Genomic DNA, 15,338 nt, shown 5'->3' on the forward strand with positions numbered 1-15,338 from the left:
GCAAAAAAAAAAGAGTCCCAGATTAACTTTTGAATAAATATGAATTAATTGAATAAACAATTGTTGAAGAAATCCTCTTTTTGTCTTTGTGGATATTGATTTAGTACTATAGTATAGTTCCTGGTCATGTTTGGCGATATATAGCTTACATGAATTTGACTCTTTCTCATTTTTTGCTTTTCTTTTCTTTAATTGTTCTAAACTTTCTTTTCTTCAAATTTGTTTTTAACATTGCAGTGTTCAAATCATTTAAAGTGAAAAAAATTATACACGCTCAATGTTGTCTGTAACTTTCTTGAACTCTAGAGGGCCACTTGGGAATTGCCAACTTTACACCTACGGTAATGTGAAATGTTCTAACAAACAACAGTATGATAGGCCTAGGTATGGAAGGCAAAAGTATAAAAAAAATTATCAGGAATTAGACTATGGTATTATATTTATGAAACATAATCTTTACATTATTATCAGATCTATAAGATAGAGGCAAAGTAGGATCATGCCCTCATTTTTATTTTGATGATAGCATAGTAAATATTTGTGCAATACTTATTTTGATTTTATCACACATTTGATAGCATTATTATGACTTTGTTTACAACCTGATGAGTGAAACCATATTCAAATAAAGCTTACATTCAACCAAAAAAAGATAACCTACATCACACAGCCAGATCGATTAAAATAGCAACAACATTTATGATGAGCTATTCCATCGCATGGGTTTTGAGTTTTTATCACTTTGTATAAGACATAGAATATACTTCTAGAGAGTCAACTAGTAACGAGTAATGAATACTGTCATTTCTTGGTAAAAGTCTGTGCATATAACTTGAATACTTGATACGGGTCAACATGATACAACGCAGGCGTAATGTGCGACTATGTAGTGGGCTTGACAAACCGGAACATCCAATTGGCTATTAAATTGGGCGATTCCTCTTAATGGTAGAACACTTTTCGAGCTGTGGTTGTGTTGGAGTTGATGAATAATCTCACCAAGTTAGGTTTTGCCCCAAAATAAAACATTGATTCTTTTTTAAATTGAAAATATTATATTTTCAATAAATTATGATGCACCAAATTAAATGAGACAACATCGATGATTGAGAAATATATAAACCAAATTCATTTTCTGGTCCCAATTGTATCCTTATAAAAGATTCCATTTACTGTAACCTCAATGTTCTAGTTCAGAAATAGCTAAGAATTTGCACTATGGAAACTACTCCGTATATTCACAAGGATGTACTATTGAAGTGTGAACAGTTTTATCTGTGAGAGGGAGAATATTTAAAACAGTACTTTCTGGTATCCATAGTCTACACTATCAAACTAGTTTGACAAAATAAGTGTGATGTGCCCAAATATGATAGTGATATGACATTATCATGTCCATATATGGACAAGTTTGATAATGTAGCCACAGCTTTTTGAAAGGAAACTTTTTATTTTAAAAAAAATAATAATTTCCTGATTATTCAATTATCTTTGAAGCATGTAAACCTATAGGTGAATTCATTTTTTAATTTCACTTAATTGTGGGAGAAAAACCCTTTTCCTAATATTAATCATATTACATAATTATTACAGTGTATTTAAAGATTTGTTCCAAACATATATTTCAACAAAACATTGCAATAGATGATAGTTTATTTAGCCTTTTAACATAATGTTATTCACCTTCATTTGACTAAACAGATAGTTTGATTTGACATTCTGTTAAGATAGAGGATGTTAAAGCTCATCAATTACTATCATCATTGCATTTTGTGATATTATAAAATAATAATTCAGCAGAAAATAAAGTCATCGAAGAGAGTTTAGATTTTGTAATGTTTTGATTTTAATCTTTTTTTTAAATATGCGTATCCCTTTTTTTACAAAACTGAAAAAAAATTATTTTATATCTGGAAATATTCTAGTGTGCATAACCTATTTGCAGCCCCTTTTAGTCAACTAAAATATATTGTTGCAGTATCTCTTACTACGGTACGCTAAATTGTAAATTACTGTAATTTGTAAATAAACAGCTCATTAACAACTATCAGACATATAACATATAAACATATATTTCCAAAATTCTCCATTCTCTAATTTTTGTGACGGTGTTTGCGATGACAAAGGCGGCTAGTTTTCATTGATTCAAAGGTAAGATCTCTTTAGCGATGGGCTTAGCATCGAGTAAAGCTTATAGCTAAAATCCCTGCTAAAATTGTTCGATAAATCGTTACCTTTGACACTGGACTGGCCAGGGACTAAAACTACTAATTTCACCCCTTCATTTCACATGCTTATGCTACTATATCCACGAAAATATACCTTGTAAAATACAGCACCTTCCCGTATGGAAAAATTTAAGAGTGCATATCATTTCAACATATACTTCCTATTGATTTCTATAACAATTACATCAATTATTTTTGTATTATAATATAAATTTCCACATATTATTAATGGGTACATAATTCCTTATGTGGAATATCGTTTCAACATAAATTATTTGCGAACTTTTTTTAATGATTTCCATCAAATTTTTAATAAATTATTTTTTTATTACAGTTATACATTATAATTTTCCTCATAAATTATTGATGGGTACAAAATTCCTAGTGGAATATAGTTCATCAAGTTTAAAAGGTTATAAAAAAGGGCATAATCCAAGTGGAATCCATGGACTTAAGGAGAATACAATAGCATATTGTTTATAATGAAAATTGACTATTTATTGTAATTTTATGTTTGTTTTTTTTCAAAAGCATGATTGTTTAAAAAATTGAAATTAAAGATAATTACAGGAAGTATAATAACGTATATTGTTTATTTGATAATTTTTCATCCACAAGTTGAAAAAATTTGGGTTAGGGATCCTCTCATGACCCACAGTGCAGTACCTACGATGAACAACAGGAGCTGAGATGAACCAGTGCATAAGGGCAACACCCTACTTAGCTGTAATTACCATTTTGACCTAATATAATCCCACGCTCGAATGTAATCCCACGCTCGAATATAATCCAATGTTCGAATATATTATCATGTTCGAATATAATCCCACACTTGAATATAATCCCACACTCGAATATAATCCCATACTAGAATATAATCTCACGCTTGGATATAATCTCACGCTCGGATATAATCTCACGCTCAAATATATTCTCACGCTCGCATATAATCTCACGCTCAAATATATTCTCACGCTCAAATATACTCTCACGCTCAAATATATTCCCATGCTCGAATATAATCCCACCCACTAATTGCAATCTGAGTATTTTCCACACCTTAATTTTTAATAGATTTTGTAGCCAGGCCCTATGGGTTTTCATTTATTACTAGGTCAAATTTGTTTTTATAATGCATATCTTTAAATCAACACATTTGCATTGTTTTTAGGGTAAAAGTAAATGTCCTTCAGGTCAAATTAATATTCTATTTATTTCAATTATTGCAGTTAATAAATAACTAATATCAGCATAAAAGTGTTTTAACATATTTATTGTAGAAATTGTAAATGCCAGCTTTTTTAATTATCTTTTACAATTAATCTACAAGCCTGGCACAAGAAAATTAATTATAACATTTATATTATTTGAAAACTGCTTACATTTTGTGAAGGCTTGATTATATATAATATGGCCAATGAATAGATAATTCATCTTGTACTTAATGATGAAAAATGAAGATTATTAATAATAAAATCTGACTTTTACAGGTTTTAGTAAAGTTGTTCATTTCCATTAAAAAAACAAACACATAAAAATAATTATTTCACTTTAACAAAAAGACAAGAAAATTGCCAAAACCCATTGTCAAACAGATAATGGACTCCTGGTTGACTTTTTTCTTTCAATTGCATTTTTGGTATTTATAATTTTTCCAATAAATATTATGTGATATTAAAATGGCCTATTCAAGAATGTACTTATGTATCTTAATAATAATAATAATAATTCTTTCAACAATAAATTCACTCCTGGTTCTTTTATTATATAAATTTATAATTTTGTAATATTTGTTATATTTTTGTCTACTGTGTATATGATGGTTGAAAGAAACATCATTCCAGTCCCATCTACCACATTATTTTATGCTCAGATTCACGTAGAAGTATTGGTATTCTTGAGGATGGCGTCAGTTGTAACGCTATTCTTATTGTGATTGTATGAAACGAACAATCAACAAGGGAACTAAGGTGAAGCAGATGTGTTTTTAGAGGTGTTTATCAAATCAATAGAATGCTGAAGCATGTAAAGAGATTGTTTACATTCATTTCATACAAATGTGTATTGGGCTGTTTTGAAAAGAACTGGTTTATTCTCGAAACCGGTTTTCAGTAACTTGTTATATACGGTAACCAAAATAACTATTTTTTATTATTTACATTTTTTTAAATTAATATTGTATTTACATTTTTTTTATTTAGGGGGCAGATGAAGGTAAAGGCAGACCAAAATACACAAACCAACAGTGGTGTTGGTATTCAATAAGTGCTAGCTTACCTGGATAAACTGACAATAGCCCTTTCTCCCCAAAGAGCGAGATATAACTCAAAATATAGAAATGTTCATTGCAAACCCCTCTCCATAAATGGTATATTACATGAACTATGCCACCATCATCATTTTGAGTTATATCTCGCTCTTCGAGGAGAAAGGGCTATTGTCGGTTTATCCAGGTAAGCTAGGCACGAAATAGACTGGATTCTGGATATTACAGTATCTATACCATATCAAGAAATTGACAAATGAAAACATTACATACAATTGTGCTAAAAGTGGATGTATATATTATATTGATGACATTAAAAACTTGTATTGAGATACTATAGTGATCTCTATGGTTAATATGTAATGAAGCTGTGAATAATGTGTGAACAAATCATTTTGATAAAACCAATTAGCTATCAACCTAATTAGCATTGTCAGTTAATCTCATTAATCTTTAAAATGATAATAGGATGAACCTAATCCTATTTAATCCCTATTTATTGTAAAAATTAGCTATTATGTTAATTATATTAAGCAGGATTGATAAACAGGTCTTCAAAACTGTAGAGCATGGTATAATAAGTTACTCATATTTTGATGAGACACCCATTTATATAATCAGTTGCCATAGCAACCTTCACATAGCACTCAGCGTTACCTTTATAAACCAGACAGAGGAGAATTTAATGAGTATGATTGTAAAAACAGAAACACAACATTCAAAAGCATACAATACAAGCAGTTCAACATTGAAACATTGAGGACATATTTCATACAGCAGAATATAAAGTTATGATGGTTATTTTCTTGTCAGCAGAAATGGGTCAAAAATTATAAACCACAGAAAAAAAATAGTGTCATTCATATACTGGAAAGTTGATCAAAGGGTTATTTCTTAAGTGCAGTTTTTAAAACCATTCTTTTTCTTGCCAGCAGAAATGGGTAAAACAAAAAATACTTCTTGACTGGACAATTGAACAAAAGAATTTTTTCATTAACATGCTCCTTTTATATTTAATACATTAAGAAACACTGATTTAATATCCATCATTTCTGCTTTTATGTTTACCACAAAAAAAAAGAGACAATGCTTTTCATTGCAATGGAAATATCTTCGTTCAGGAGGTTTACGTCAGTATTTTATCTGTTGCGCTATATAAATTTGACATTATAACATCAACATTATAAAATGGTTAATTCAACTGTTTTATTAACATCAACAACAACATTTATTTAGAAAACAGTTCATGAAATAAAAACAGCGTACATTAATTACAATAACTGAAAATGGTAACATAAAAAAGAACTGTTTCAGGGACCAGAAAAAGAAGTAAAAGAACTTGTCAAAAACCAACCCAAAACGAAAACAACAAAAGAGCAACTGCAAGACAAATCATTAGCTAATAATAATTGATCTATAAATTATAATCCTACAAAATTTATGGTTGAGCATGATAGGACATTATAGGGTCTAAAGTTTACAAACTTTGATTGACAAAGTTCATGTGATATGCCAGTTCATACACAGTACATCATGTTAGTATAAATTTATGTAAATATAATAAAGTGCAATGATAAGAACAATTACCTATTTTTTTTTTATCTTTTTATAAATTCACATACGGCATAGATCTATGGCAAAGATACTACTACTAGAACTACACCATGAACCAGGGGTACAGTGGCGTAATAACTATGAGCACTCATTGGCTAAACCCTGGGGCCTGGAGCCTTTGAGGGCCCCTGAGCAGTGCCCAGAGGAAAAATAAGCATTAAAATATGTTGGAAAAGGCTAAGAACGGCTGATGCCTCCAGCCTAAGGCTGTTAGGGTAACTAAACCAGGGGTTTTGCTATAGGTCTCTGGTTGAAAAGGGCTTGATTTGCAAGAATATATTTTAAACAAGTATATTGTTGGGTAAGAACAAGAATTGTGTATGATACTGTCCATTTTTTTAACAAACACAAGCTAAACATCAGTTTTTAAATCCGACATGTTGTGAACATTCACTCTGTGGTACGATAAATCAGATAAAGATGGTAACTTATTAGTTCAAACCGCAAAATGACGTACAGTAACCACAAATGACAAATAACAACTTTATCAACTACCTTTGCTCCATAGAAAAATATAAAAATCTAAATCGAAGATAGCCAATTTAAATGTGTGTACAAGGGACCTACTTTATCTTTATAATGTACAAAAAAAAAAAAATCAAAAATTGATAAGAGGTCACTAGCATAAAAATGTTATTTAGGCCCTGTTTCTGCTGCCAAGAAAATACAGTATTTTATATGGTATTTTTTGAATACCGTATTTATACCGTATTTTTTTGGCAGCAGAAAATACCGTATTTTGTATACCGTATTTTCCCCACAAAATTTGTGGATAAAATACGGTTTACAAATTTATACCGTATTTTTTATACCCTTTTCTTCTGCCAATAAAAAATACCGTATTTTTTTTTCTGTCGCTGTCAGCTGTTTTACACACGTGTATAGATATATTCGGCAAAAATGTGGAGCGAAGACGTCACAGTATTTACTATATAAATATGTGTGGAAAAGGAGGGGGTGGAGAAGCTAAAATGTCCGGCCAACTAAAAAGTAATAAAAGGGACAACCACAACTAACAAAATAAAGGAATACAGACTTGTTTCCAAAGCAAGTAAACTCAAAGAAGCTGAAGAGCCTGCAAAAGCAGTACAATAACTCGGGGAGGGAACGAATTACTTGTCCCCATTCTGTGCTCTAACATCTCTATCACTAGGGCTAGGCTGTTGAAAGTGAGACGTAAAACTTCCTTTATTGCGACTTTTAATTATCGACCAAATAAATGAATGGCAATTTGGGTAAAAAGGATGAAATTTAACACGACCACCCAAGAAGTATTGTTAGCAGAAACGGGGTACTAAAAAATACGGTATAAAAAATACCGTATTTTATACCGTATTTTTATACCGTATTTTGAGCAGTTGCAGCAGAAACAGGCCCTTAGTGGGAATTCCAAATTGTATTCAGAAATATAGTATGGTAATAGATCATTCAACGTAGTGTAAGGGGGAAGAGCATGGACTCTTCGAAACCACTGTTAATAAACTGTGTTTGAAAATTTGTCCTGTTTCCGGTGCCAAGTAATTGGGGCTAATTTATTCACACAGTTATTAACTGAGTATAATAATAATAATATTTGTTTTTTATATAGCGCTTATTGCACAATGCTTCTAAGCGCTTCACATTATTATCCCAGTCATTATTTTGGATCAAACACCCAAAACATACTCCCAAAATGTAATAGTAATCAGGGCAAAGTTGTTTCTTGATCTAAGCGGGTTCCCATTTTATACACCTAGGTGGAGAGAGGCAAACTTAAGTAAAGTATCTTGCCTAAGAATACAAGCAATGCGGCGAGAATTGGATTCGAACCTTGATCTCACGATCAGTAGTCCACCGTCCAACACCCCACGCCACACGCCCTTAAATATAATAAGTACATAGAAATAGTCATAATTTAACCCTGTTGATAATGGAAAGATATTACCATTTTATTCAAATATGAGGAAAACAAAAATAATTTAACCATGGTTATTCATAATGGATTAAGAAATATATTTACATATAAATTGAAAAATGTTAAATATTAAAAGAAAAACTCCCTCGGGACAATAAAAAAAAATAGCTGGGTATGCCAAGAGTTATAGTATTACTACAGAACATTCTCTCAATTCACTGATTGGCACATTATTATAGGCCTACAGTACTATTAAGTTTGATTATCGTATCTCAGGCATGAGCTAAATTATATTATTAATGTATTAATTGAATGTAATGATTTCAAATTAAAATAAATTATTGCCACAAAAGACACCGATAATCAACGGAATGGAGTATACTGGGCAAATGCGCAAATTAACATTTTTCATAAATCACCGTCCCCTTTCATCTACCATCCAAAAGCGAAAGCTTATTAATGACTGGGGGTAACAGAAATGTTAGCTAGACAAGTAAACGATAACATTAACAATTTAAATGTTCGAATGCTTTGCAACTACCAAGATCAGGCCAAGATGCAATCAAAAAAGTGTAAATGGGGTCCAATTTACACAGACGAGTGTTAATGATAATAACAATATAAAATCAATGTTACTGTATTCACTTAACTTATTACACAAAACACTGAGCGGAAGGGTGGTTTCCACTCAGAATAGACAGATACTATCTGGGACAAGCTATGGCCTTTAGTTGGCCAAAACTAGAACCTGGTAGGATTACTACAAAAACCAGTTAAAAGTTTAAAAAGTATACTTTAGTATTTATATCTTTTAATGACATAAAAATATATAAAAGATTGATATTTGAATCCAAATTATGAGATTGATATTTGAATCCAGATTATGAGATTGATATTTGAATCCAGATTATGAGATTGATATTTGAATCCAAATTATGAGATTGATATTTCCAAACAAATTATGAGACTGATATTTTAATCCAAATATAAGATTGATATTTTAATCCAAATAATGAGATTGATATTTCAATCCAAATTATGAGATTGATATTTCAATCCAAATTATGACATTGATACTCAGATTATAAATTAAAAATTGTCATGATTTTTATTAAAATTAAATAACTGATCTATGGCTTAATACACAAACTGAATTACCAAATTAATTTTTTTTATCAAACAGCAAGATTCTTCATGTTGTATTTATTTTTTTTTTTGTCTTTTAAATTTCTTTCCAACAATTCAATAAAAAAACAGAGACTCAAATTAATACTACTAATAATAATATATCAGTTGGCGATATTAGTATGAAGTTGCATAGAATTAACAGGATTACATCAAGTGGTCAGTAGCCAGTTAATAGATTTTCATGTGAAAGTCAGTGAATCATTACAAGCCACTGTCCAGGATTGTCTGCCATTATTGTTCATCATACCCAGGCCTCTGAAACAAGACATTTGTCCATGTTGTTGAATTTGATTTTTTAGGAGAAACATATGATTGATCCCTTCATTGTTTTAAAAATAATTAAATGTATAATCATGAAAGGAAAAAATATCATACATTTAACTTGAAATGAAATAAATATTTTAAACCTTGTCTGGGATTTTATATTTACCTAAATAACAATAACCTAGTTACTTCTGAAAAATATGTGAATATTATTTAAACAAAAATACTTGACACAGCCTACTTATGTTGTTTTTATGTTTATGATATTACAGTAAGTACATACAGAATTTGTCAATGTCACTGTTAATACCCAATATATAAGGTTTGTAACTATGGGCATAATTTTGGACTACTGTGTGGCATGTCAACCCCAAAACAAGCACATTTTAAAACATTTATATAGTATATATAAGTATATTACGCTTAAATAATCTTCCTATGTTTTGATGAAATTGTTGTTATGTTTATTATAAGTACAGACTTTGTCAATGCCACTTTCAATACCCAATATAAGGTTCATACGTGTGGACATATTTTTAACTGTGGCGTGTCAACCCCGAAACAAGAAAAAACAACATGAATCTGTAATAGAAAATATCCAAAGCATGAACAACACACAGGCTATCATATCTGAACAAGGTGCACGCACATCCCGCAAATGACTGCACAAACTGAAAGAGCACTCTGTACTTATTTATTTGCATTTTGGCTACTCGTGCAGAAGTTGGAACTAAAGCATTGAATTTAACAATGACAGAGAATATATAGTTACAAGCTAACTTGAAACTGTATCTATTTTCTAACATAATGGGTATATGTTAAAATCGGTTAGGCTATATAAACTACTGTACAATAACCTTTTGGTACAATGAGAATGAAAGGTTTTTCCCACAGAAATAATAATGGTTTTGAATAAATATTATTCTTTGAGATAACAAGTAGAATATAGAAATAACAGTGAATAAACTTGTAATGTATATTCTTCATTATACTCATTTTATTTGTACTATCTGAAAGGCTATAGTGTTATAAAAACAGGTTAGGAATCTATGTTTAAAATTGACCCTATTGAAAATATGAACAATTATGTTTTGCACCTTTAATAGTAATATTGTCATATTTGTATATTTATCCTTTGTACCACCAGGTACCATAAGATCAATGACATTTTGTAACATATTTTTCCACTCTCAGTTTGGATTTAAAACGAACAAAATAGAAAGGAAAAAAAGAAAATTCTAAAATCTTTAGGCCCAACCATCCAAATGTTTGCATAGGACTTGTATACCCCAAAAGAGAACTATTATATTTTTAATCATTTCTCACTACTATAATGCAAGTCTCTATAAACCAGTAAGAAAAATTGACAAAGAATATTAAGATGAAAGCATGACGCCTCCCCCGAATAAACACTTCCCTCGAATAAACACCTCTTGGTTAAGCGACCAAAAAAAACCCTGAACAATAAATGACCCGGGGTGTTTATTTTAATAAATACGGTATATCCAGGTATATCAATATAATTTAATATATTAAATGAATCTGTTAAATCTACCATGACAGAGGTAGTTTTGTGGAGGGGGTATATATTATGAATATGAATTATATTATATCAATATAATCTAATCTTTTTTATGAATTATTAAAATATTTATTCTTTAATTTAATTGTTTAAATATAAATAATAAGTTAGTATAATCACTTATTTTAAGTTTATCTCTAGAAACAAGTTCTAAAAGTAATTAATCGAATCCAAACTAATTTCACATGTTTGTTAAAGCCATAAAAGTGATGCATGCATTAAATACTGTACTAAAAAATCCTAATAAGGATTGCAAGTGTTTAAAAATGAATTCACATGGTAGATGATATTGCAGTGTGTAGTGAACCTATTTAAATTATATCCAACCATCTGTATCCATCATCATAACACAATCAACATTATGCAGTTTTAAAGCATCGACTAGCTTCGTAATTTATATCATCCGACCTGCCAAGAGTGATTCACGGTATCACAAATGGTACATAATCAGACAATGATATTAATTTTGACGCCGATGCTAAAGATAATTTCTAAAACTACAACACCTTTTACCCTACCTTTCCATTGTTGAAGATTTTTTTCATAGCTTTTTCCATGCTCATTTTCTTGGTTAGTCATTCTAAGTTTAGTTAGTACAATCAATGTGAGGCTGTGAAGCCTTCCCGAAAATAACTCGGCCGCTATTAAAACCTTTCAGTTGAAAACCACTTGGATATGGTTGAACTACAGTGTTACTAAATCAGGTAGATTAGAACGGTTCCACTAAATGTGAAGTGTATTAATGCATCGTCGTGATTAATTTTAGCAGGTGGATACGTGTGAAAACAGGAAGAAACCGAGCCAATAGAAGCGTATATACGATAGGCATCATGCGAAAAAAATGTTACAACATCAAAAATATACCTGGAACCTCGATAGGTGCTAATTAGACATGGTAATAACAGGTTCTAAGGAGGGTAGATTAAGAATGAACAAATTCAGATTGATTTTTACATTTTAACAAGACCCTTTTGTATATTTTCAAAGGCTGGAAAATCTTTCTTTATCATGCTTAGGATATTTCACACAATGACTTGACTAAACAAATCTAGGCTGTAAAACCAGTGGGATCTGATAAATAAATAGCTATAACTGGTTGGGGTCAAACATAAATTGGACCACGTATGTTGAATAGAGATTAATTTTGATATACATAGGCCTAGGCTAAATCTTAATGAATGGACAAAAGTAATTAAGCAAATATACACCTGTAATTAAGTAAATGCTTAATTGATTGAATTTGACCTTGACAAACCATAACAAAACATTCTTAAGAATATATATGTTGCTTATATATTACGCAATAAATATGTATTTTGTAATCTCAAAGCTAGCCTACCAAATGCCGGGTATCAAACACGAACTCACCTGCAATTCGCAGTACGGCTCTGTCGGCGAGATCTGGGGCCGTGTTCGTCCAAGATGTATATCCTTGGCTCTCACGCCGTTCCATCAACTTCACGATCGGAACGCGATTCTTCTCCTCTTCTTCTGTCAAATTGTAGGCCATGGCCAGACAATTACCGCCTTAGCTAATCTCACACAATCTACACTGTTCCCATCTTACGATAATTATAAATATAGGCTACAACAGCGATATCCCAATCCTCCCTTTTCAGCCTGATAAAATAAGACAATCACACCGTGCACACAACTGCAGAACAAGTAATCATGTCACTGTAAAAAATGTAGAAGATGCCATAGAAAAATTAGAATATTAGACTACTCCAGGCCTTATACTACACAGTAAATGACAGAAAATACAAGATAGATAATCACATGTTCAGCATCTACATAAATTATTCATCTCTACCTGTTTCATGCAGTAATTCTCGTTATGGGGAAAATAAGAAGGTGTTTATCATTGATTCTTACTACCGGTGTGTCGTGTGTAGATGGATGGTTATGCGATCACCACGGCATGCGCTGTTTTTTAATTAATTGGGCGCAGACTATTAATTACTGACCTATGACATATCAGAAATAATTCAAGTGGAAATACTAAGCTTTTTGCTATATCTACATCAATATAATATCGATTTGAATATTTAAATTATTACAGACCTTAAATTCAAGTGTAAATAATACCATTGACCATGGAATCATAAAATAGCAGATACGTCGTATTCACGGACATAAGACCAATGCTAAAAAAGGTTCCCCTGGGAATGTGTTCTTAGTTCATTTCTGATTGGCTACTTCTGTTGAGATGACTCATGCATCGAACGTCACCAATCAGGTCCCAGCATTGCAAAACCATTGACAATTTTTTAGCCAATCATCTTTCGTTGTCAGATGTAAACATAGGCTACACGTGCCCTTTATAGTATTTTAATGTGTCTTTATAAAATCTGGATAATGAATAGCGGAAATTGTTGGCATACACTAACGATTTCAGACTCTTTTGTATTTAAGCGTATAATAAATGTAAACTAATTGAAACAGAGAGTAATAGGGAAGAGTAGTAAGGGCTTTTGAAATTAAATCAGGCTTACTCTCGCCTCGTTTAAATAACAAAAAGATAAAACAAATTTGATGTTTATATTATTTGATTTTTATTATTATAATATTTATAACTTGGCTATATACACTATTTACAGACAATACCAGTAGGCATGGGGTTTGTTTTTTATTATCCCTCGACTGGTGGTTAACTCTATATATAACGGATAGACTCCAGAACCTTCCACACTTTACTATTTTCGAGAACAAAGCATTCTATATGTGGATTTAGATGAATGTTAAGGGTGTCATTAAAGACATATGTGAGTGAATCAAAATTAATGAAAACAATACATTAAAATGGGCACATGGTAAAACATCTCTATAAGTTCATCGGTATGAAAATTCTGCTAAATTACATAATAATCACCTCTCACTGATCGTTAGCTAGGTCCACATTAGAGGCCCTCTCACCTCTTCAGTACTAACCGCTGTCTCGTCTGCAGTATCGTATCAGTGAATTACATTTATAACGCAAGTATTACGGTAACTTCTTTTAGTTTGTTACGATAACCGGTTCTGATTAAAAATACTAACGAGAGAGTCGACCACCACCCATAACCATTATTATTTATTTTCTTTATAAATTAACAATTACATTTTAGGCCTACTATGCGCAAGAACATTTTTTAATGAATGACAGTTATCAGTGTTTGAAGACTAACGTAAATCAAACCCTCGTAAAATGATATACTATTCGATTAAATAGTTAACGTTAAATAATATCAACAAATACAAACCAATTAAAGTAACTGTATAGCCACTAAATGCGTAATTTGATACATCATATAATTTAAGTGAGGCTCGTTCATGGTATTTCTTTATATAGTGTACAAGTTTTAAGGCTAAATGTTATAAATGGCGCGTTATTTTACATTATGAAACACGTTTGTGATACGTCAGTTGTTTGGACAAGGAGTTGCAATTCCTGGTTTGGATGCCACGCCTACTGACTATATAGGCCTACGTAAGAGGCGTAGGTTGGATGCTATCTGGAAAAACCTAATAAAAATTTCAACTATACAGACATTTAAATGGTACCTCCGGGGTTAAACCACTTTTTTCTAAAGGGCTACCGTAATAAGGGATTCCCAGTGCTGTATCATGTAAAGTTAGGTTGTTAAGGGTAAAGCTATGTCTACACTATCAAACTAGTTTGACTAAAAAAGTGTGATGTGTCCAAATATGGTGGTGATATATCACAACCATGTTCATATATGGGCACATCACATTTTTTTGTCACATAAAGTTTGATAGTGTAGACATAGCTTTAGATTCTCTAGATACATGTGAAACACATGTGATGTTGTATTACCTAATATTCCTATGATACTTCGGAAATAGATACAGTACCGAGAATCGGCTGTACAGTTATACACAGCCACGCTGAGAGCTATTGCTTTGAAATTTGTTAATGTTTTTTCAATATACTGCAATAAATAAATGTAATGTTCGTTTTATGTTTTAATTAACAATTTACTGTAGGTGTCCGAGGGAAGAGTTAAATTATTAATTTAACTCTTCCCTGGTTTAACTACAATAGAACTCGTATCATGGACGTATATGTTGGTCCATGCTCATATTAAGGACATCTTTGTGACCCTACAAAGTTGGGATGTCACCTGAATAGGGATGTATCCACACGGATAGGGTTACTTTACCACCTGTGTAGTTAGATCAGGAAAGAATGTTACTCTTCCCGTGTTAGATGCATTATGATTGAATTAAATTGAAGACAAAGCAATAAATTTGTTTGAATCAAATTGTCTGTCATAAACTATTTTATTATTCACCTTTAAA

The 15,338-nt window shown here is 31.3% G+C and overlaps 1 protein-coding gene across 1 annotated transcript in view; it reads right to left on the minus strand.

Annotated features, from left to right (window-relative positions):
* Positions 1-12,932, minus strand: part of LOC140062041 (spectrin beta chain, non-erythrocytic 2-like) — a 41,278-nt gene extending 28,346 nt beyond the window's left edge. The window contains exons 1-2 of the mRNA XM_072108085.1: positions 12,850-12,932; positions 12,405-12,713 (exon numbers count right to left, since the gene is read on the minus strand). Coding sequence (XP_071964186.1) covers positions 12,405-12,546 — 142 coding nt within the window. The 5' untranslated portion in view covers positions 12,547-12,713; positions 12,850-12,932. The remainder of the gene's footprint in view (positions 1-12,404; positions 12,714-12,849) is intronic.
* Positions 12,933-15,338: the final 2,406 nt, after the last annotated feature.

Source organism: Antedon mediterranea, chromosome 11 (genome assembly GCF_964355755.1).
Source record: "Antedon mediterranea chromosome 11, ecAntMedi1.1, whole genome shotgun sequence".
Taxonomy (NCBI): Eukaryota; Metazoa; Echinodermata; class Crinoidea; order Comatulida; family Antedonidae; genus Antedon; species Antedon mediterranea.